General features: G+C 43.3%; 1 protein-coding gene across 6 annotated transcripts in view; it reads left to right on the forward strand.

Moving 5' to 3' along the window:
- Positions 1–25,148, forward strand: part of PLEKHA7 (pleckstrin homology domain containing A7) — a 72,913-nt gene that overhangs the window by 24,033 nt on the left and 23,732 nt on the right. For 5 of the 6 annotated variants that reach the window (XM_082269863.1, XM_082269864.1, XM_082269862.1 and 2 more), the window contains 6 exons: positions 2,672–2,821; positions 3,371–3,472; positions 3,952–4,060; positions 4,455–4,696; positions 12,508–12,714; positions 19,004–19,121. In XM_082269863.1, coding sequence (XP_082125989.1) covers positions 2,672–2,821; positions 3,371–3,472; positions 3,952–4,060; positions 4,455–4,696; positions 12,508–12,714; positions 19,004–19,121 — 928 coding nt within the window. Of the gene's footprint in view, positions 1–2,671; positions 2,822–3,370; positions 3,473–3,951; positions 4,061–4,454; positions 4,697–12,507; positions 12,715–19,003; positions 19,136–25,148 lie in introns of all 6 variants that reach the window. The other variant, XM_082269861.1, reaches the window with a different exon arrangement.

Genomic DNA, 25,148 nt, shown 5'->3' on the forward strand with positions numbered 1-25,148 from the left:
TGAATACTTTTACAAGGCTCTGTATGTTGTGGTTTGCAAGTGTTTTAGTGATTATGGATGAAGCTATCGGTCATAACCCCAGTATTATTATTTTTTTATTGTACATCACGGGACACAGAGCCGCCATATTTATTACTATCTGGGTTATATGCCACCTATAGGTGAATGGACACCAGCAACCAACAAGACAGGAAGTCCCCCTCTATAGAACCCCTCCCATACAGGAAGTCCCCCTCTATATAACCCCTCCCATACAGGAAGTCCCCCTCTATATAACCCCTCCCATACAGGAAGTCCCCCTCTATATAACCCCTCCCATACAGGAAGTCCCCCTCTATATAACCCCTCCCATACAGGAAGTCCCCCTCCCATACAGGAAGTCCCCCTCTATATAACCCCTCCCATACAGGAAGTCCCCCCTCTATATAACCCCTCCCATACAGGAAGTCCCCCCTCTATAGAACCCTTCCCATACAGGAAGTGCCCCTCTATAGAACCCCTCCCATACAGGAAGTTCCCCTCTATAGAACCCCTCCCATACAGGAAGTCCCCCTCTATAGAACCCCTCCCATACAGGAAGTTCCCCTCTATAGAACCCCTCCCATACAGGAAGTTCCCCTCTATAGAACCCCTCCCATACAGGAAGTCCCCATCTATAGAACCCCTCCCATACAGGAAGTTCCCCTCTATAGAACCCATCCCATACAGGAATTTCCCTTCTATAGAACCCCTCCCATACAGGAATTTCCCTTCTATAGAACCCCTCCCATACAGGAAGTTCCCCTCTATAGAACCCCTCCCATACAGGAAGTCCCCCTCTATAGAACCCCTCCCATACAGGAAGTCCCCCTCTATAGAACCCCTCCCATACAGGAAGTCCCCCTCTATAGAACCCCTCCCATACAGGAAGTAACTCAGTTTTTTCACCAGTGACTTAGAGGGTGATGGTCACGTTTGGAGAAGCTCTGCAGGTTTTTTTTTTTTTAAAGAAGAAGAAAAAAAAGATTGTTATATTCCCGGTGTTGTAAAATTTTGTCGGACCCGTGAAAAAATCGGACCTCGTCACTTCCGGTGGACAGAGTGTCACAAAACAGCTGATGGAGTCGTCCGTGCGCATGCGCAGAAGAAATTTTTCGAGGTTTGCCAAAATTATAACAGAGAGCGGACAGCTGATTGAGAGGAGGCGGGGCTGAGGTGCGACGGAGGACACCGCCGCTTCACTGAAACATTACAGGGACGGAGGCACATCTGCAGAGCTGAATAGAGGAGGCGGGACAGAGGCGCGGCCGTGTAATACATGCAAGGGCTTAAGCGACTCCTTCTGTTTTATTATCTTTAGTAATTATCGTATTATTTATCCTTAGGATTTCATTACATTTAGTATTTCTTATTTTGTATTATAGAAATACTAAATGTTATTAAATCCTAAGGATAAATAATACGATAATTACTAAAGATAATAAAACAGAAGGAGTCGCTTAAGCCCTGCATCTATTACACGGCCGCGCCTCTGTCCCGCCTCCTCTATTCAGCTCTGCAGATGACGCGGCGGTGTCTTCCGTCCCACCTCAGCCCCGCCTTCTCTCAGTCAACTGCCCGCTATGTGTTATAATTTTACCAAACCAAGATAATGTCTTGTGCGCATGCGCACTTGAGACTCCATCAGCTGTTTCATGACGTAGGACCACCGGAAGTGACGAGGTCCGATTTTTTCATGGGTCCGAGGAAATTTTAGAACACCGGCTAAGATCTCTGGATCCAAGGGGATTGGTAATCAGATCCATCCAAAGGTACAGGCCAACTTTGCCACATTGAGGGGCCAATGGGCGGGGCCATGTTGATGTAGGGAGGGGGCAATAGACAGGACCATGTATTGTAAAATCTTGGATGAGAACCTTCTTCCCTCAGCCAGAACACTGAAGATGGGTCATGGATGGGTCTTCCAGCCAGGGCCATCTTTAGCACAGGGCAACAGGGGCAGCTGCCCCAGGCCCAGTCATTGTTGTGGGGCCCAAAGCAGCTACCCCTTAAGCCTGCACTGCCTAAAAATAGTTGATTCAAGAGAGCCCGAGAAAATGTTTGCCCAGGGTCCAATCAATATTAAAGACAGCCCTGCTTCCAGCATGACAATGACCCAAAACATATCGCCAAGGCAACAAAGGAGTGGCTCAAGAAGAAGCACATTAAGGTCATGGAGTCTCCAGATCTTCATCCTATAGAACATTTATGGAGGAAGCTGAAACTTCGAGTTGCCAAGCGACAGCCAAGAAACCTTAAGGATTTAGAGAAGATCTGTAAAGAAGAGAGGACCAAAATCCCTCCTGAGATGTGTGCAAACCTGGTGACCAACTACAAGAAACGTCTGACCTCTGTGCTTCCAACAAGGGTTTCTCCACCAACTACTAAGGGGATCAAATACTTATTTTACTCCCTGAACTGCAACTCCATTTATAACATTTGTATCATGTGATTTCTGGATTTTTGGTTGATTTTCTGTCTCTATCATATAAAATACACCGATGATAAAAATTATACACCCGCCATTTCTATGTAATCTGCAGGGAGCCAATCATTATTCCCCCGCACTGTATATGTACATATATATATATAGAGGAATGCCCCCACATTGGTGATTTTTTACTTCTTTCCTAACTAATCGGGGTTCCCGCAGGACAAGCTGGAAACGGTTCTGGAGGTTCTGCACAGACAGATGGATCAGTATAAAGAGCAGCCTCAGCACACGGAGAAAATCTCCTACCAGCAGCGCCTCCTACAGGAGGATTTGGTGCAGATCCGAGCGGAGATGTCCAAGGTCTCCACGGTAAGTATTCATTTTGTGTATTAGAGCGCCCCCTACTGACTGAGGTGTGCTATGATTCATATTCCTGTCTACTAGAATGTTATTATGTAGCTGATTCTGGGAGATCACGTGACATCATGAGTTGTAGAAATGATGGACACTGATTGGTTCAGACATGTGACTTATAGGCGGTTCCTTGTAGATTGAACGCATAGAATGAGAACATTGATGGGAACGTTGTTACCTCACAAAGAAATTCTGTTTGGCCAATATTGTGATCCAGACACCCCTGCCAGACAGATCAACCAGGTCACTGACCTCCAGTGTAGCGCCTTGGTCAAGGCTGCTGATTGGACAATGAGGGATCAGCAGCAAACTGATGAGGAGATCTCTCTGCTCTCTCCCTCTCTGGTCTTTCCTGGGTTTGAGGTCCTGCAATAAGAACTGTCTGTTATCACTGAGCTAGCAGTCTGATTCTTCTGTTCTCTCCTCTGGCATCTGATTGGCTGTTGTGCGGCAGCACAGACAGTTCCACATTCTCAGACTGATGTATTTTGTGTCCCCGCACAGGATATGGAGACCGCATGGAACGAATATCTGAGGCTGGAGAGTGACGTCATCCGGCTGAGACAAATGTTACAGGAACAGATGAACCGCTCGCCCTCATCTCAGGTGACGTCACCTCGCCGATGAGCCCCAATACACGCACCAATGACGGGGGATGGGGGCTGTACAATATAGAGAGCTGGACACACACACCACAGGCTGGCAGCTAGAAGCGTGCACCTGCGCGCTCTCCCTGCGCGCTCTCCCTGCCCGCTCTCCCTGCGCGCTCTCCCTGCGCGCTTTCCCTGCCCGCTCTCCATGCCTGCTCGCCATGCACGCTCTCCCTGCCCACTCTCCCTGTGCGCTCTCCCTGCCCGCTCTCCCTGAGTACTCTCCCTGCCCACTCTCCCTGTGTTCTTGTATTCTCACTCCTCATACACGTTATACAGTACAGCAGATTTGTGTTCTCGCTCCTCATACACGTTATACAGCAGATTTGTGTTCTCGCTCCTCATACACGTTATACAGCAGATTTGTGTTCTCGCTCCTCATACACGTTATACCGCGGTGATGTCACATGATATTTCTTCTTCGTTGATCTCTAGGACCGGACGAAGCTGCAGAAGGATCTGTGGAGGATCGAGGACGTCACGGCCGGTCTCAGCTCCAATAAGCTGAATTATAAAGTGCTAGTGGAGTCGTTCAAGAATCCAGGTAGGATCCCTGACTCCGCCCCCACGCTGTACCCTGGGCTACTGCCTAAGAGGACGATACCCCAAGGGAATGCCAATATCTCAGACTGTGTTTGGATATTCTGATTTGAGTGACTCAAATGCATTTTACTAAAGGGGGAGGAGACACGGGGGATTGATTTTTAGCTGTTCAGCCAGAATGCTGACCTTACTGCCTGTAAAGCTGACTACTAAAGAGAGAATCTGCTGATTGTGTATACAGTGATGAAAATGTGGGATAGCAAGCATTAAATTATATAATCTATCATCAATGTCAGAGAGATAATCGCCATTAGTGAGTGGAGCATCCTATGACCTCCCTGATGGATTCTGTTATGGGCAGAGCCAGGCTCAGGGTGTGAAATTCTCTCTTGCAGAAAGGAAAACGGTGCCTTTGGCTTCATCCACATTTGTGCCTTCCGGAAGTACGGCGTTTACATCCGTTCGCAGTAAATCCGTCTCTCCTCAGAACCAGCCCAGTCTTGTGATGCAGACGCTGGAGGCGGGGCTTTACCATCAGCCGTACACCCAGAGCAGGTCGCAGTCCCAGCCGCAGCTTCTGCAGAAACCAGAACTGCGCCTTCATTCGCCAACCCGAGCGACGACGCCACCAAAGCTCGTGAGTAACGGGGTGTGTGAGGGGGGGCGCTCTCATCTAGCCTGGCCCCCCGGGGATAAAATGCCGTCATCATTTTCTATATACTGAACATTAGTATGGACTGGGTAATGTGTTAGGATCTATACTGGTATGGACTGGGTAATGTGATAGGATCTATACTTGTATGGACTGGGTAATGTGTTAGGATCTATACTGGTATGGACTGGGAAATGTGTTAGGATCTATACTGGAATGGACTGGGTAATGTGTTAGGATCTATACTGGTATGGACTGGGTAATGTGTTAGGATCTATACTGGTATGGACTGGGAAATGTGTTAGGATCTATACTGGTATGGACTGGGTAAGGTGTTTGGATCTATACTTGTATGGACTGGATAATGTGTTAGGATCTATACTGGTATGGACTGGGTAATGGGTTAGGATCTATACTGGTATGGACTGGGTAATGTGTTAGGATCTATACTGGTATGGACTGGGTAATGTGCTAGGATCTATACTGGTATGGACTAGGTAATGTGTTAGGATCTATACTGGTATGGACTGGGTAATGTGTTAGGCTCTATACTGGTATGGATTGGGTAATGTTTGTGGGTGTCCGGCAGACATTGCCGCCGCAGGACCCGCTGATTGTCTCCCCCTGTAGCTCATCGGCGCAGCCCCACTATCGGTCCCCCGAAGCGACGTACAGGTAGGTTGTTTTGCGGGACAGAGCCAATCTGCTATAGTATAAGTACGGCAACTGGTTGGCAAGTGGTTCAACTGCACCTAATAAAGTGCATTCAAATAACGAGCAAAACATTAATCTATTGTGATACAAAATAAACATTTGGTAAAGTGCTAAAGATAAACTGCTAACAGTGTTAGAAAGTGCTAGTAATAAAAGTGCTGAGTGCAGTATCAAATCAAAAAGTCCATAAACTTTAGGTGAGTCTTGCTACGATGTGACTCCAAAGTGGCGTGCTCCCCTCTTGTGTGCTCCCCTCCTGTGTGCCCCCCTCCTGTGTGCTCCCCTCCTATGAGCTCCCATCCTGTGTGCCCCCCTCCCGTGTGCCCCTCTCCTGTGTGCTCCCCTCCCATGTGCTCCCCTCCTATGAGCTCCCCTCCTGTGTGCCCTCCTACCTATGAGCCCCCCGTCCTATGTGCCCTCCTCCCGTGTGCCCCTCTCCCATGTGCCCCCCTCCCATGTGCTTCCCTCCTATGTACCCCCTCCTATATGCCCCCACTCACCAGCTGTATGTATAAATCAGGCTTTGATTATATATGCTCCCTCCTCCGCTCCTTTCACGTATTGGTGTTTGGCTGTTAGTGGGATCCAAATCGGGCATATGACCGTATAATCACTCCTTATCACCTCCTCCTCGGCTTCATTTCATTCTCCAAATGTGAGCCAGCGTAGGGATCACCAGGAAAAGGACGGGAGAACATTCATAGTGTAAAACTGTTGACTTTTATTAAAGAATAAAACGCAATTGCACTTACATAAAAACGATCAATAAACGTAGAAGTAAATCCAAAAGCCATCTCGGCTTGTTCTCATGTGGCAGATTCTAGTCACTGACAGACTGCGCTTGACATGTTTCGTCCCTCCCACTGGGCGTCTTCAGAAGCTAAGTCGGTCAGTGATTGGTCTATATTTATACATGTGCACTGATTGCACTCAGACTACTCTCCGCTGTCCTCCTACTCCACCTATGGAGACTAGAAAAATACCCATCTTATGTTAAGGATAGTAGAGAGATAATTAATAACATCAACGATATAACACCGAACCAACATTACATACTGGCAGGTATAGATCTCACTTTATATGAACATTAAACAGAAGGATGCTTTACCAGCAGTAGAATGGGCTTTGAAGAATTAAACAAAATGAAAACACAAAAAAATAGATTTCATGTTGCAACTTCTTGAATTAGCGATGAGTGGGAATTATTTCCGGTATGCTAAAAACTTCTATAAGCAAAAAAAGGGTGCAGCCATGGGCACCAAATATGCACCCAAAGTAGGTAACGTTTTTATGAGCAGGTGGGAAGCAGAGGACAATTCTAAGTATCCTAGAAAGGAATCGATAACCTATAAAGGTATATTGATGATGTGTTTTTGGTGTGGGTAGGATCGGAATCAAGATTAAAGGAGTTTTTTAAAAGCGATCAAAGCGATCAATGTTATTGATTACAATATCTCCTTCACAGCCAAGTTGAATGAAACCAAAGTGCAATATTTAGATCTGGAAAAATACAAACATCAAGGAAAATTATATATGAGGAAATTTTTTTAAAGATACAGATAGAAATAGCTATATACTTACTAAAAGTAGACATCACCCTAAGTGGATAGGAACAATACCGAAGGGACAACTAATGCAGAGTAAAAGGAACTGTGATTTAGAGGAAGATTTTGAGGAGCATTCCAGTAAACTTATCGATAGATTTAGGGAAAAAGATTATAGATCACAACAATTACAGAAAACAAAAGAACAGGTGAAGAACATGAATAGAGAGGATTTATTGAAACCAAAAAGAAAAAAATAAGAATTTGAAACGGCATATTAAAGAATAAAACGCGATTGCGCTTACATAAAAACGATCAATAAAAGCAGAAGTAAATCCAAAAGCCGTCTCGGCGTGTACTCATGTAACAGATTCTAGTCACTGACCGGCCTCGCTTGACATGTTTAGCCCCTCCCACTGGGTGTCTTCAGGAGCTAAGTCGGTCAGTGATTGGTCTATGTTTATATATGCCCGCTGATTGTATTTGCACTACTCTCAGCTGTCCTCCTACTCCACTTATGGAGACTAATTTCCTGGTAGGTCATTTCCTGTGTAGACAGGAAGTGGCACCTCCGTTCTCCATCTTAGTACACCCAGCCTTATCCTACATTATTCTTCTTCCCATGTGTAAGGGAAGTTTCAAAATAGTATTGCACTAATAATTCTGTTCTATATCCAGCAGGATTACGGAGCAAGACGCAATCAACTATCCGTATCCTGTATTGCTTACCTTCTCTTATACATCGGAAGCAGAGCAACAATTAACCTTCTATAAAACTCAGTGTCCAGAAATTATAATGGCTTACATCCTAATTGCAATTATGTATATGATAGGAGATTCACAATAATACAAATCCACCTGTGGCTTATAGAGAGGGATCATCCAAAAATAATGAATAAACAGTCATTCAAACTGTTTTTTATAAAACATTTTTTGTTTGCTGAACCTATATGTATGTTAAAAAAATATGTATAACCATGAATTCATACAAGGACACGATAAATCAAAAAAAACATGTAAACCAAGAGCACCTCAATATAGCAAAACTGTCATAAATGTATGTAATCTTAATTATTTAATAATTATTGAAGTAGGAGTTTATGTCCATCTCCACATTGAGCCCCAGAGGTGTAGAAGTACGCAGACAATGTATCCATTTAGTTTCCTTCTGTGACACATCTCTTTTCATGTGTGTACCTCCCAAGTGTCTTATTTGTCTATGCCACAGAAAGTCATTTTAGTTGGATTCCTGTTGTGATATTTTCTAAAATGATCTGATAAGCTATGGTATTTAAAACCCTTTTTGATATTGTTAACATGTTCTCTCAATCTGAGCTCCCTAGTGGTTCTACCTATGTATTGCAGTCCACTTTCACATTCCAACAGATGCGTGATGTTGTGCGTTTTACACGTTCGAGAATATTATTCTGAACGAGTATAATGAGTTATTTTTGATCGATTAATTTCTTTTTAACAGCATATACCAATCTTAGTGAATACAGACTACAGTAGGGAATTTATAAGTATATTTATTCACAAGACATGTATTCACAATAAATATTTAGACTTGAGGTGACACAAAGAGATAGCTTTGACATAAAATACAAACTTAAAACGATAAATGCAATGTGATTTTAGCTCAATGATGAAAGTAAAAATAAAGCAAGATTACGTTTCCCCAGGTATAGTATAAACCATAGATAAGTATTCTATATAATCAGACCACAATTGTCTGCGAATTGCGCAGCCAACAGTCGCTCCACTGCAGTTGGAGTGAGAATAGACTATGCAAAACGGGAGACTAAATCGCTAATATTGCGCTAAACTTGATACTAATAAAAACGTATAAAAAAAAAAACAGCTTTTAGAGAAAAATCTACTATGGTTCATACGGCTGGGACTGTAATCTCGTTACCCTTAAATATGAAATATAAAACATATAAGGAAGGAAATAGACGATAGTAAATAATAATCAGATAATTAGCAAGGTATATTTACCACATTTAAAATGGCTGCTATCTTAAAATGGTCGTTACCAGAGTCCTTAAGATGGCTGCCTTCCCAAAATGGTGGCCGGTTAGGGAGGAGTTTCATCTGGCGTCCTTCAAAGTTGCAGATAATGGAGCAAGATGGAGTATGTATAGATGAGTATATGTATGGATGTGAGTAGCGTGTGTGTTGTAAGTGTAATGAATGTTGTCGTAATGTGTCCTATTACATCTGGGGTTCCTTTTTATATTGTGTTGAACAAAAGGGCTGTAAAATTACCATAAGTCAAACCCAGAAGGAGGAACTTCATCCCCATTGGTTGGGATAACTTATCCATTAACTAATGACGTCATTGGGCGACACCTCTAGTGGTTAACCAGTATATTGGATATTTAAAACTATATGATTTCTTATTTTAAGAATAATCATAAAAACAACAAAAATCTATCCATATTCTCATCTAATATACCTGTCCATCTAATATCTCCATCATGTATCTAGGTAAGGATTGAGTCTGGTAACACCATTTAATTAAGAATATATTATTAATACGATATATATATTGATTGGAAATGACTGATTTGCCCAGATACTTTACATTTAGTAGCAGTAAAAATTACATAGATACATAGACAGTTATATATATATTGCTACACAACAACTTGTATATGTAAACTTTTCTACACATGGGTTATTTCCAATCAGAATATTATCCATTAAGGGATTATTATGTTAACAACAATACAATCATGATTTGGGACTGGGTTATAAAATATGGGAGAAATTCTGACCATTATACACTACTATATAATAGATATAATGTACTTCTCAATAGAAGATTGTCATAAAATCATAAGTTTCACACCCCCCTTTGGTATATGATGGGACAAGGATGTTGTATAAGCTTATGATTATATTAAATTCATTTGAAGACGCAGTTCTCATCAGTCTAAGTGAACAATGTTTATTTGACACCATGTAGCTTCCAATGGACAATTGTCTGTGTGACACAATCTCTACCCCCGTCTCTGGTGAAGGTAAATGAATTACAGGTTCTTGTCTTTGTCCAGGCTGTTTTCCGTTTGTTTGACTTCTCAGGGTAGAAACAATAGTTTATTTGCTAGGGAATAGATGAACACAGGCATGATCCTGAAACTGGTTGAATTCTGCCATTGTGGAGAGAAATTTAATTGCCAGAGCATTATATTCAAAGTTTATCTAAACACAATTTCCTTTTGGGGGCAGACGACCTAGCTTCTCATCTCAAGGACATGTAAATAACCAAATTCAACAATGGACGCAGTGTGTGCTTGAAACTGAGGGTATTTTGACTGAATCAGTGACAAGGTCATTTAAGGGCTCAAAGTTCACAATTCTTGACCTGTAATAGGAAAAATGTATTTCTATTTCGTACTGGAAGTCCAACAGTGAGTCGTGACATGTGTACTGCTACACGTGGTGAACCGGTTAATCTCAAACGTTTCTCCTGTGGTATTGGATTTAAAATGTGTCATTTTTCTTTTAACTGTTGGACATGTTCTACAGGTGATACATCTTCCACATCTGCAGAAGCCCACCTGGTCCAAATATAAATGTTCTAGAAAGGGGTCTACTATACTCTTTACTACTTCATCCCTAAGTGTGGGTGGTCTTTTTTAAATATGATCCCTTCACAAAATGTGCCAATGTTTTCTAAAGATTTTTTTAATGGACTTAGATTGTCTATTATTTTCAGTTCAAAATTCTTTTTTTCTTTTTGCTTTCAATAAATCCTCTCTATTCATGTTCTTCACCTGTTCTTTTGTTTTCTGTAATTGTTGTGCTTTATAACCTTTTTCCCTAACTTTATCAATAAATTTATTGGATTGCTCCTCAAAATCTTCCTCTAAATCACAGTTCCTTTGAATCTACATTAATTGTCCCTTCAGTATTGCTCCTATGCACTTAGGGTGATGTCTACTTTTAGTAGGTATAAAGTTATTTCTATCTGTATCTTTAAACAATGTCCTTGTATATAATTTTCCTTGATGTTTGTATATTTCCAGATCTAAATATTGCACTTTGGTATCATTCAAGTTGGCTGTGAAGGAGATATTGTAATTAACATTGACCTCTTTTAAAAACTCCTTTAAGCTCGATTCCGAAACCACATCATCAATATACCTTTTCTAGGTTATCAATTCCTTTCTAGGATACTTAGAAATGTCCTCAGCTTCCCACCTGCTCATAAAAACGTTACCTACTGTGTGTGCATATTTGGTGCCCATGGCTGCTCCCTTTTTTGCTTATAGAAGTTTTTAGTATACCGAAAATAGTTCCCACTCATCGCTTAGTCAAGAAGTTGCAACATGAAATCTATTTGTGTTTTAATTTTGTTTCATTCTACTGCTGGTAAAGCATCCTTCTTTTTAATGTTCGTATAAAGTGACTCAACATCTATACCTGCCTGTATGTAATGTGGGTCCTGTGTTATATCTTTGATGTGATTAATTATCTTTCTACAATCCTTAACCAGTTCTGGACCGGAAGGATTTGCCTCCTTAATGACCAGGCCCTATTTTGCGATTCGGCACTGCGTTATTTTAACGGACAATTGCACGGTCGTGCGACGCTGTACCCAAATAAAAGTTGACGTCCTTTTTTTTTCCCCACAAACAGGGCTTTCTTTTGGTGGTATTTGATCACCTCTGCGGGTTTTTGATTATGCGCTATAAACAAAAAAATAGTGACAATTTTGAAAAAGAAAATAATATTTTTCACTTTTGGGACAGTACCAAAAGCCTGTGTACCATTGGTCAGGTTTCCTCCAGCATCCAACGTACCTCCCCATTGGATCAGCTGGGGACACTCCCTGAGACCAGATGAATCACACACTGGGCACACTGAGTAGGCCTAACTACCAATCCTGCTCCCTGATAAGCGGAGTGCAGAAATGTTTTACCTGCTGCTCTTCTGGTAAGCAGAGAGAGACAAAAACCACACTCTCTTACCCAGCACCTGACTAGGAGGGGCTACATCCAATTTAGTGCCTATAAAGTCCCAACCAAGGGGCAGTCTATACTTTGTATGTACCAAGGGGTGAGGCACATATAGGGAGGTTAATCACCGACATTCTCCAATTATTTGATTAAGGTAGTAAATACCATTCACCTAAAATTTAAGGACTTTTTTCATGTTTATGGACTATTTGATTTAATTCTGCACTCAGCACTTTTTAACATCGTTAGCACTTTATTTTTAGCACTTTACCAAAAGTTATTTTCTATCACCATAGATGAATGTTTAGCTCATTATTTGAATGCACTTTATTAGGGCAGCGCTGCAATCACCCCACACTACTAGATTGGGTTATTTAACCATCAACACAGCAGCAGCGGTCTGATTAAATAATTACTTACCCAAAAGGATTCACAGACCTTTGCGCAGGGTCCCCACCCATTAATAATTCTTCTTTACAGTGTTTATTGATTTTTGTTATTTGTATTTTTTCTGATAAAATGTTACTCTTTGAGGACGGAGTTGCCCTTTAAGTGTATCTCATATTTCCAGGAGGATGGCGTTCCGCCACGACCTCCCCTACCGGACATGTACAGTCCAGATGACCTTCCCCCGAATATCCCACCCCCACCAGCACTACCCCCGCCCCCGCGGGAATCATCTGTCATCAGACATACGTCAGTGCGGGGGTTAAAGAGGCAGTCCGATGAGAGGAAGAGGGATCGGGAGCTGGGACAGGGTGTCAACGGAGACTACAGGGTAAGTGTTCCCACCACAGTGCACCCCCCCCAACCCCCGGGGGGGATGTTCCCACATAATTTTGGCTATGAACACATCACCATAGAAGGGTAAAGGTGACCTGCCATGTTCACAACCCCCTGCAGCGATTGTATGTATTACTCCCCCTCCCCCAGTCACATGTGCTGAGATAAGACTTTTCAACCTGAATTACAGCCTCTGCATTCCTCTAGATGTGAGCTCTCTGTGCAGGTTCATTATCATGCATCTTCATCATCCCTCTCTGGATATACTGTGTATACAGTTAGGTCCATGTTTATTTGGACACAGGCACAATTTTCATACTTTTGGCTCTGGATGCCACCGGAATAAAATTAAAATGAAACAATCCAAATGAATTTGAAGTGCAGACTTTCAGCTTTCATTCAAGGGGTTGAACATAAATATCAAATACAAAATTTAGGAACTGCAACCATTTTTTTACACAATCCCCCCATTTTCAGGGGCTCAAATGTAATTAGACAAATGAATATGATCATAAATAAAATGTTCATTTTTAATATTTTGTTGAGAATCCTTTACTGGCAATGACTGCCTGAAGTCTGGAACCCATGGGCATTACCAAAGACTGGGTCTTCTCCTTTCTGATGCTTTGCCAGGCTCTACCGGCAGCTGTCTTCAGTTGTTCTTTGTCTGTGGGACTTTCTGCCTTTAGTTTTGCCTTCAGCAAGTGAAATGAATTCTAAGTTGCGATGAGATCAGGTGATTGACTCGACCATTGCAGAATATTCCACTTCTTTTCCTTCGGAAGCTCCTGGGTTGCTTTTGCAGTGTGTTTTGGATCATTGTCCATCTGTACTGTGAAGCGCCGTCCAATCGACTTTGCTGCATTTGGCTGAATCTGGGCTGACCGTATATCTCTAAGCACTGCAGAATTCATCCGGCTGCTTCTGTCTTCTGTCACATCATCAATGACCACCAAGGATCCAGTGCCACTGGAAGCCATGCAGGTCCATGCCAACACACTGCACCCACCATGTGTTACAGATGACGTTGTGTGCTTTGGATCATGCGCTGTTCCAAGCTTTCTCCACACTTTTTTCTTCCCGTCATTCTGGTACAGATTTATCTTAGTTTCATCCGTCCAAAGAATGCTTTTCCGGAACTGGTCTGGCTTTTTTTAGATGTTTTTTTGGCAAAATCGAATCTGGCTTTTCTATTCTTCAGGCTTATGAATGGTTTGCACCTTGTGGTGAACCCTCTGTATTTGCTCTCGTGAAGTCTTCTCTTGATTGTAGACTTTGACAATGATACGTCCACCTCCTGGAGAGCGTCCTTCACTTGTATGGATGTTGTCAATGGGTTTTTCTTTACCATAGAGAGGATCCTGCGATCATCCACCACTGTTCTTCTGTGGATGGTCCAGGCCTTTTTATGTGGCTGAGCTCACCAGTGCGTTCTTCTTTCCTCACAATGTACCAAAATGTTGATTTGGCCACTTCTAATGTTGCTGTGATCTCTCTGATGGGTTTCAATTTTAAAGCCTTACAATGGCCTGTTTCACTTGCATGGACAACTCCTTTGAACCCATGATGGAGGTTTACAGCAATAGATTCCAAATGCAAATACCACACTTGAGTCTCGTACACACGATCAGATTATCGAACGATCTTGCGTCCGAATTTGTCTCATATGGAAAGTGAAGAGGTTACTTTCATACGAAAATTCCCGTACGACAGAATTCAACTTCAGAAGTGATGTCATGTGTTGGATTGTTTTATATGTGTTCTTTTGTTTCTGAGTATGCCTAGTCTTGCTCTTATGATTTTTTTCGAACGAAAACTGTACTAATTAAACAAAAATTGGACGTTGTGTTGACGTACGATAAAAATTTTATAGCCTGCACATCCAGATTTTGTCGTCCGAAAATTCGTAATCGGCTGTCGAAAGCACTGTACTAACAATCCGAAAATCGGCATATCGTTCGTCGGACGAAATTTTACTTCCGATTTTCGTATCGTGTGTACGGGCCTTTAGAATCAACTCCAGACCTTTTACCTGCTGAATTGATGAAGAAATAACGAAGGTGTAGCCTACATCTGGCCATGAAACAACTTTTCATTCAATTGTCCAATTACATTTGGTCCCTTAAATAAGAGGGGATGGCTATTCTTAAAGCGGAGTTCCAGCTGTTTCTGTGTTCATTAAAAGTACAGTGGAACCTTGGTTTACGAGTGCCTTTGTTTACGAGCATTTTGAAAGACGAGCAACATTTTTTTTTAAAAATCTGTCCTGGTTTACGAGCACTGTCTTGATATACGAGCAGTTTTATCCACTAAAAGCATGCCATCCCCTCTGTTAATGCCCCTCTGTCACATAACATTATGTGTCCCAGTGCTTCTACTGTATATAAAGATGCCTATATACTGTTTTAGAGTGTTTCCCTGCACTTAATTTGTACGATTCCTGTCCCTCTGTCACTCTCTGCTCTCCGTCCTGTCTGTTCTCCCCGGCGGGAGGGGCCGATCACTCCTCCTGACGTCATCTGAGGAGGAGGGGGAGGAGAGCAACAGAGCAGGGCTGATGAGTCACACAGAGCCAGACACGCTCTAATACACTATAAATCGGCTGTTATATACAATACAGACACAGGGGCACATAATGTTATCTAACAGAGGATATGGCATACTTATACTGTACAGTTATGTACTTTATATATAATACAGCATATCTTTTTATTTATAACATTAAATGCTTGTGGAACGAATCATCTGAGTTTCAATGCTTTCCTATGGGAAAACTTGCTTTGATATAGGAGTGTTTTGGATTACAAGCAAGCTGCTGGAACCAATTATACTCGTAAACCAAGGTTCCACTGTAATCGGCTACAAAAAGTGTATCTTCTGACTTTTAATAAACACTCGCCTGTCCCGCGGTCCAACGAGGCGACCTTCCAAAGCCTCGGTTCTTTTCCTCTCCTTTCCCACACGTCGGCATGACTAGTGTAGGCACCCAGCTGTGACCGCTTGCGGCTTCACAGCCGGGTGTGCACTGCACATGCGCGAGTCGTGCTGCGTGTCCTGAATGGCCGGCAATCTTCTGGGACCTGTGACGTGTCCCAGAAGATTGCAGGGAGGGGGAGGGGAGAACTTCTGCTTGAGCTGCCTAGGCAGCCCGAGCAGAAGTTGGACGGGTACCTGTCAAAACTAGGAACCCCCCCAAAAAAAAAATGTGGCATGTCAGGGGGTCAGGAGTCACTTTTGGGTGGAACTCTGCTTTAAGAGTTGTAATTCCTAAACCCTTCCTCCGATTTGGATGTACAAACTCTCAAATTAAAACTGAGAGAGCGCACTTTCAGTCCATATCCATTATAGAACTATAGCTTGAATATGTTTTGGTAAAAAACTAAAATTATGCCTGTGCCCAAATATATCTAGACCTAACAGTAAGTATACTATGACTGCTTTATTAAATATAAGGAATGTATCAAAAATGTGTCAAAGAATACCAACAATTAGTGAGTATAAATCCCCCTAGCCTTAGAGGAAATCACACTGGTAAAAAGTGCATGCAATCGATGCTTGACAGACAAACATACACAGAACATAATCACATCGTCCTGACGCCAAGTATTGATACACAACAAATGGTACCACAACAACTGCCGTTAAACAATTTAACCAAGAAAATGTATATGCAATTAAAGGTATTAACTCATATGTGTATAACACCTTGGGAGCTCGAGCTGAAAGCCTCCGAAAGTTTTGCTACATTCTAGCGAAACGTATTGAGGTCACCTCTGCATCACGTGACACCACCCGTACTACACCCCGCTGTTGGGAGCCAGGGAGCCGGAACGATAGCAGCGTCTCTGAAGGTGACTGGAATCATGCAGGGAGAAGAGTGTGAACTTTGCTAGCGGTGAAGTATGGACTTACAATGATTGTGGTAGTATATGAATCAGTTCTTGGAAGCAAGGACTTCATTGCCCTTAATAACTCTGGCTAAGCTGGTGCAAGCGGGCTGCCGCTAATAAGCAGAAGGTGTTCAGCAAGAGCATAATGATATAAGGACTGGTTGTACTACTTGATTCTCGGAACGTAGTTACAACTGGTCCACCACTTTTATCTATATTGCCAGCTGCTTTCCAACACTAACAAGCTCTATCTATGTGCTACTGTCTACTCCTCCTTTATTCCTTATCCCGCTTTATGCTGCTTACCTGGCTACGTCTCCTTTCTTCCTTATCCCGCTTTATGCTGCTTACCTGTCTACTCCTCCTTTATTCCTTATCCCGCTTTATGCTGCTTACCTGTCTACTCCTCCTTTATTCCTTATCCCGCTTTATGCTGCTTACCTGCCTACATCTCCTTTCTAATTTATCCTGCTTTATACTGCTTCCCTGTCTACTCCCTGTTTTATGCTGCTTACCTGCCTACTCCTCCTTTCTTCCTTATCCTTCTTTATGCTGCTTACCTGTCTACTCCTCCTTTCTTCCTTATCCGGCTTTATGCTGCTTACCTGTCTACTCCTCCTTTCTTCCTTATCCCGCTTTATGCTGCTTACCTGTCTACTCCTCCTTTCTTCCTTATCCCGCTTTATGCTGCTTACCTGTCTACTCCTCCTTTCTTCCTTATCCCACTTTATGCTGCTTACCTGGCTACGTCTCCTTTCTTCCTTATCCCGCTTTATGCTGCTTACCTGTCTACTCCTCCTTTCTTCCTTATCCCGCTTTATGCTGCTTACCTACCTACTCCTCCTTTCTTCCTTATCCCGCTTTATGCTGCTTACCTGTCTACTCCTCCTTTCTTCCTTATCCTGCTTTATGCTGCTTACCTGGCTACGTCTCCTTTCTTCCTTATCCCGCTTTATGCTGCTTACCTGTCTACTCCTCCTTTCTTCCTTATCCCGCTTTATGCTGCTTACCTGCCTACTCCTCCTTTCTTCCTTATCCTTCTTTATGCTGCTTCCCTGCCTACTCCTCCTTTCTTCCTTATCCTGCTTTATGCTGCTTCCCTGCCTACTCCTCCTTTCTTCCTTATCCCGCTTTATGCTGCTTCCCTGCCTACTCCTCCTTTCTTCCTTATCCCGCTTTATGCTGCTTACCTGCCTACTCCTTTATTCTTTATCCCGCTTTATGCTGCTTCCCTGCCTACTCCTCCTTTCTTCCTTATCCCGCTTTATGCTGCTTCCCTGCCTACTCCTCCTTTATTCTTTATCCCGCTTTATGCTGCTTCCCTGCCTACTCTTCCTTTATTCCTTATCCATCTTTATGCTGCTTACCTGCCTACTATTGCCTCTCCATACTAACCTGCTAAGCCACCCAGTGTCCTGGACATCATTACTGTCAAATTTTGTACTGCCTATTTTATTCTGTATAAGATCCTAATTAGTGATTTTTTTTTTTTTTTTTGTAACGCAATACCCAGTGGGATTGACCTGCTCACAATCTGAACATATTTTCTAAGGTCACTCAGCATTGTTTTGTATTTCTACCCCCAGTTGGTTTTTGAAGAATATGGACTTATCTCTAGACCTCATGGTCTGCTACTTATAATTTTCCAGTGGTGGAAATTTTTTAGGACCCGACTTAGGTAGGCTTTCAGCTCCAGCTCCCAAGGGGTTGTACATGTATGAGTTGATACTTTTAATTGCATGTACTTTTTTTTTTGTTAAATTGCTTAATGGCGGTTGCCGTGGTAACATTCATTGTGTATCAATACTTGGCGTCGGGACGATGCGATTATTATTTTCGTGTTTCATGTTCTGTGTATGTTTGTCTGTCAAGCATCGATTGCATGCACTTTTTACCAGTGTGATTTCCTCTAAGGCTAGGGGGATATTTACTATTCTTTGACACATTTTTGATACATTCCTTGCCAAGGCTGCAATAAAGGCCTGTTGGGGGTGCCAGTCCTTACAAATCAGATGCGAGAGACAGCGAGCCAGTTAAAAAAAGGAAGGATTCTGGGTAATTGTGATTGGCCTGAAATTGGGATGCAAAAAGTAAATTACAAATTTATTTCATTATATTACTTTAAGTAAACACGGCAAAGTCCCCCCTCGGGGGGGGGGATCTACTGAACCAACACACGGCCTATTCTTTGACTATTCTGCCGATTGTGTGATGTCACTCTGGGTCCTCTTTGGGTGGAAAGTTTCAGGATATCCCTGGAAGTTGTCTGTCCATATGTTCCACTTGACTTGTAGCGTCCATTCGTCCTTTGCCTGGGGCCCTTATAACGCAGCTTGTTTTTTTTTTTTTATCTATTTTATTATCTGAATTTCTCCCCCTCCTCTGTGCTCACAGGTAGAACTGCGCACTTATGTCAGCGAACCAGAACTGGCCAATCTCAGCAGTGACTCCGCCTCCCCGCCGTCTGGCTTCCTGGGCTCAGATTCTGGCTACCAAACGTTGCCTACTAGAGGTAAGAGAAGGAATGTTGACCTTCGCCATACAGGGAGGGAAACTACAAATCTCAGCATGCCTGGTCACCTCCAAGCGCTTTTCCCAGCTGGAGGGGGAGGGGGGGGGGGGGCTAAATGACATCTAAAGGTGTAGAGACCTTTTAAATGTTCTAAAGCAGAGGTCTTCAAACTATGGCCCTCCAGTTGTTCAGGGACTACAATTCCCATCATGCCTAGTCGTGATTGTGAATGTCAGAGTTTTAGTTGTACAATGCCTAATGGGACATGTAGTTCTGCAACCGCTGGAGGGCCGCAGTTTGAGGATCCCTGATATAAAGTGTGTTACTGACAGGTTCATGGCTTGACTCAGTTGAAACGTAACATGTTCCTGAATGTGAATTTATAAAGTCTTGTGAAGAAAAAAAAAAAAAGAAAGTTTTCTCCTGCAAGGCAATCTCATAGTGTGTAGGATGCTCAAAGGTCTAGGAAACACAAAATTTCAGTGAAAAAAACGCAATAAATTACCAAATTTTCAGGTAATAAAAATAAAAGACGAAGTTGTTCCAGTAAATAGATACCCGACATGTCAAACCTTAAATTTTCAGGCGCCCGCTAAATGGAAACAAACTTCAGTACCCGATATTTTCTATAGGCGACACTTCAGAAGCCCCCTATAGACCATCAGTTTAGTGTTATGAATGAGGTCTGGTGCTAGAATTATCGCTCTCATTCTGGCATGCATGGCAATATGTAACATGTGTTTCACAACCTAAATTGTCAGTCGTAGGCGTGCATTTATGTTCATACTTGTGAGGACCCTCAATTTTTGTGGGGGGGGGGGGGGGGGATGGGGATTTTATGAGCTTGGGAGTAACTTTAATTTTTTAATTAAACAAAAACATTTTTTTTTTCAGTTAAGTAGCAGAGGGGGTTGTTAATCAGTTTCAGCTGCATTGCTGTTAATGAAATTAACAACTGGGGCACTAGATGGGCAACACAGAGAGATGACCTCCAAAACAGGAATGGATTTACAGGTGAAGGCCATTGACTTTTTCCCTTCTCATCTTTTCTGACTGTTTGTTACTAGTTTTGTATTTGGCTTTCTTCCATGCGTTTTTTCATATCCGCTATCTGAGCTTGCAATGTTGCGACTTGCTCTGATAGGTTTTTCTTTGCTTCCTCCTCCTCTTTTAATTGTTCCAGGAAGCCATTTTTCTCAACTTCCATTTGTTTGAGCTTTGTGCTAAAACTCAGCCTTTAACACCTCTCTTCCTGTAAGAGCTCCTGAGTGTCTTGCAGCTGCGATTCCAAGATAGAGAAATCTTTGGCAATTTCTCTAGATTTGCGGTCTGCTTGAGAAAGCTGATTTGTGACACTGTCCAACTCAACCTGCAGTCGGTTTGCCTTCTCTGACAGCTTAGCAAACAAACGGTCACCTTCTGACACTTTGCCTTGCAATTCCAGAAGCTGTGCCTCTACTTTTTTTCTCTTGTGTTCAGAATCTCCTTTTCCCTGCATAAGAGCCTTCACCTCATTGGCTAGTTTCTGGGAATGAGACTGTAATTCTGCCACACAGGCTTCTTTCTCCTTTAACTGCTGCTGGACACGTTGGGCTTCCTCTTTCCAACTTTCACATTCCGTACGTAATTCATCTACCACATTGCTCAAAGTGGTGAGCTGATACACAGTACTCAGTAATTTAGCCTCTCTCTCATTTTTCTCCTTGTAGCTGAGAGACAATGTCGTTTTCAGAGCGACATTCTGTTCCTGCACCCCCTGCAGGTCTATTTTTGTAGCTTCCAAAGACTGAAGACTTTTTTCAGCTGATTACGCAACTCTGACATATCACTCATACTTTGCTTCTGCAAAGTCTGAACTTCAATTTCCTTTTCCATGAGGATGGTATCTTTCTCCATTATAATCTCTCTACGTTTTTGTAACTCGGAAAAAAGAAGAGCAGTGGATTCTTCCCACTGTAACACCTGAGCCTGCAAGTTTCTATGCTCCATCCTAAGCAACTCCAGGGCGTGTTCCTTTTCTTCCATTTTCCATTGCAAGGCATCCAGCTCAGCCCTGCACACATACTCGGTTTCCTCCAAACCGATGGCTTCCATTGGCTGCTGGCGTCACTGTTTCAAGCCTGCCATGCTCTCTTGGTGAGCCTTTTGTTGAGCTGCAAAGCTCCGTTGAAAATCCGCATTTGCCTCAGTGTTGCTAGGGACAACAACCTTTCTCTTTAGCAGACTCTGTTCAGGCATGGATGGGGCTCGTTCAGGCGGTAGCATCCCCTCCATCCATAGAATCCTGTCTCTCATTTCAGCTAGCTTTGCATCTTTCAGGCGCTTTGATCGCCCCATCTTCAATAACTCCACAATACATTTTTCACAGTCCAGCAAAACATTTTGAGACCACTGTCTCTTTAAAGCAAGTAGCTAATACTTACCTGGCAGGAGAGATACCATGATCATGAAGGTGGTTCTCCCAGGGCGAGGCTCAGCCATTGCACTCCGGCTGTGCTGACCCCTGCGATTTCCCCAAATGTGGGAAACTCGACTGCATAATTTGTGGTAGTGGGGGACTGTGTTTGCGCTTTCCCCTGAAAAAAAAAAAAAAAAAAGCAAGTAGCTTTTCTCTCTCTTGCAGGATCTCCTTTCCTGCACACACAGTTTGTGCAGTCTCATGCACCAGACAAAGTTCATCAAAAATTTTGAGACCACTGTCTCTTTAAAACAAGTAGTTTTTTTTTCTCTCTTTCAGGATCTTCTCTCCTGCACACACAGATTGTGCAATCTCATGCACCAGACAAAGTTAATAGAACATATGCACTTCTTTGCAGGGATCTCTGCTTCTGCCCAATGCATACCTCCACCATATGTGGGAGATTCGCTTGGTGGCGGGCGTGGATGACCCCTTGGGGGGGGGGGTGCGTTTACACAGGGAGATAGCCGAGAAGTGGTTGCAAAAAACAGTTTGGTTTATTCTAGCAATTTACTTCACACAAGTGCAAGCCTCAAAAACATCAAAATAAAACACAAAATAAATCCTTGCCACTGTGGGCGGCTACCTTCTCACATACAGGAACCTGCCTACGGAGTCTGTCTCCAACCTACTGTTGGGCAAACTTTGCTGATCCTACAGCAGACACTCAATAGTCCATTTATTTCTTCACACAACAAATGTCCATTGAACATGTCCCTTTTCCTCTTCACATTGAACATGTCCCTTTTCCTCTTCACATTGAACATGTCCCTTTGCTTTTCTCTTCACATAGAACACATTCCTTTGCTTGTCTCTTCACATAGCAAACCGTTCATTTATTTCTTCCACATAGAAACAATCCCAGACCTCACCTTGAGTAGTCTTCACACTTTTTACCCTCCTCAGCGCACATCACTTTAGGAGGTCTTCTCCCATGCTCACACAGCGTCGGGAGGTACACATCTGACTGTCCTCCTCTCCCCAACTCACACAGCGTCAGGAGGCAGCAATCCTTAGACTTCCTTTGGACAAATTATAGAGGCCTTACTTCCTCATTCCGAACAGCTGAAGGCCTTTCAACTTCCTTAAGCCGTCCTGGCTACCTTTCCTGCTGCCTTTGCAGCCGACACCCTATAGTAATCGGTGAATTGTCTAAACCAAGCAGAAGTGTATCTCCTGTCTGTGACAACATCCACAGATTTACCTGACTTCCTGTCACAGTATTTATACATGGAGATCATATTCCCCCTTATGTATTTAGTCAGTTCCAATCTCTCCTCATAGCTGAGCTCCTCCATGCCTCTTATCAGTTTGGTTGCCCTTCTCTGCACTTTCTCCAGTTCCCCGATATCCTTTTTGGGAACTGGAGTCCAAAACTGAACTGCATATTCTAGATGAGGTTTTACTAATGATTTGTACAGATGATATCTCTCTCTCTGGAGTCCATGCCTCTGTTATACAAAAAGGAAACTGCAGCTTGGCATTGCATGCTATTACTAAGCTTAGGATCTACCAGAACACCCAGATCCTTCTCCGCTATGGATTCCCCCAGATCCTTCTCCACTATGGATTCCCCCAGATCCTTCTCCGCTATGGATTCCCCCAAATCCTTCTCCGCTATGGATTCCCCCAGATCTTTCTCCGCTATGGATTCCCCCAAATCCTTCTCCACTATGGATTCCCCCAGATCTTTCTCCGCTATGGATTCCCCCAAATCCTTCTCCGCTATGGATTCCCCCAGATCTTTCTCCACTATGGATTCCCCCAGATCCTTCTTCGCTATGGATTCCCCCAGATCCTTCTCCACTATGGATTCCCCCAGATTCTTCTCCGCTATGGATTCCCCCAGATCCTTCTCCGCTATGGATTCCCCCAGATCCTTCTCCGCTATGGATTCCCCCAGATCCTTCTCCGCTATGGATTCCCCCAAATCCTTCTCCACTATGGATTCCCCCAGATCCTTCTCTGCTATGGATTCCCCCAGATCCTTCTCTGCTATGGATTCCCCCAAATCCTTCTCCACTATGGATTCCCCCATATCCTTCTCCGCTATGGATTCCCCCAGATCCTTCTCCGCTATGGATTCCCCCAGTTGTACTCAGTGGCGGAGCTAGACTTTTAAAACAGGGGTGGCAAAGGGGTGGCAAGGTATTATTTTGGGGGGTCAATATACATGCGTGTGTATATATATATATATATATATATATATATATATATACACATACATACATACATACATACATACATACATACATACATACACACACACATACATATACACACACTTTTATAACTAAATGTAAACAAACTTCCTAAGCGGTATTAAAACATTTTTAATTAAATAAACAATTATCAAAGTAAACATTATTCTTTTAAGGCCGCACACTGATCACAGGGCTCTGCTCTAAAGGGGATCTATGGGGACCCTGCTCTAAAGGGGGATCTATTGCATAGATCCCCTTTAGAGCAGGATCCCCATATATCTCCCTTTAGGGCAGGCTAGGGCAAGTCCCCCATAGATCCTCCTTTACAGCAGGCCAGGGTGAGGTGAGGACCCCTATATAGATCCCCCCTTACAGCAGGCCAGGGTCCTCCCCCAGACAGTCCCTATCAGTCTCCGCACCGACAGGATTGGGTTCGGGAGCTGAGCAGCAGACACAGCGGCGGCAGCCATGGCAGAAGCACTGCATGAGGGTGATTAGGGTGTGCCTAGGCACACCCGGCACACCCCGTGCGCATGCCTATGAGTAGGGCTGCACAATATTGCCCCCCATCAATGTAGTGACCAGCATGCCCCCCCATCAATTGACAATGTAGTAACCAGCGTACCAACCCATCAATGTAGTGACCAGCGTACCAACCCATCAATGTAGTGACCACCAGCGTACCAACCCATCAATGTAGTGACCACCAGCGTACCAACCCATCAATGTAGTGATTACCAGCGTACCAACCCATCAATGTAGTGACCACCAGCGTACCAACCCATCAATGTAGTGACCACCAGCGTACCAACCCATCAATGTAGTGATTACCAGCGTACCAACCCATCAATGTAGTGATTACCAGCGTACCAACCCATCAATGTAGTGATTACCAGCGTACCAACCCATCAATGTAGTGACCAGCGTGATTGCCAACCTATCAATGTAGTGACCAGCGTGATTGCCAACCTATCAATGTAGTGACCAGCGTGATTGCCAACCCATCAATGTAGTGACCAGCGTGATTGCCAACCCATCAATGTAGTGACCAGCGTGATTGCCAACCCATCAATGTAGTGACCAGCATGATTGCCAACCCATCAATGTAGTGACCAGCATGATTGCCAACCCATCAATGTAGTGACCACCAGCGTACCAACCCATCAATGTAGTGACCACCAGCGTACCAACCCATCAATGTAGTGATTACCAGCGTACCAACCCATCAATGTAGTGACCACCAGCATACCAACCCATCAATGTAGTGACCAGCATGATTGCCAACCTATCAATGTAGTGACCAGCGTGATTGCCAACCTATCAATGTAGTGACCAGCATAAATGCCAACCTATCAATGTAGTGAC

The sequence above is a fragment of the Pelophylax lessonae genome (genome assembly GCF_965119305.1).
Source record: "Pelophylax lessonae genome assembly, chromosome: 10".
NCBI classification, from domain to species: domain Eukaryota; kingdom Metazoa; phylum Chordata; class Amphibia; order Anura; family Ranidae; genus Pelophylax; species Pelophylax lessonae.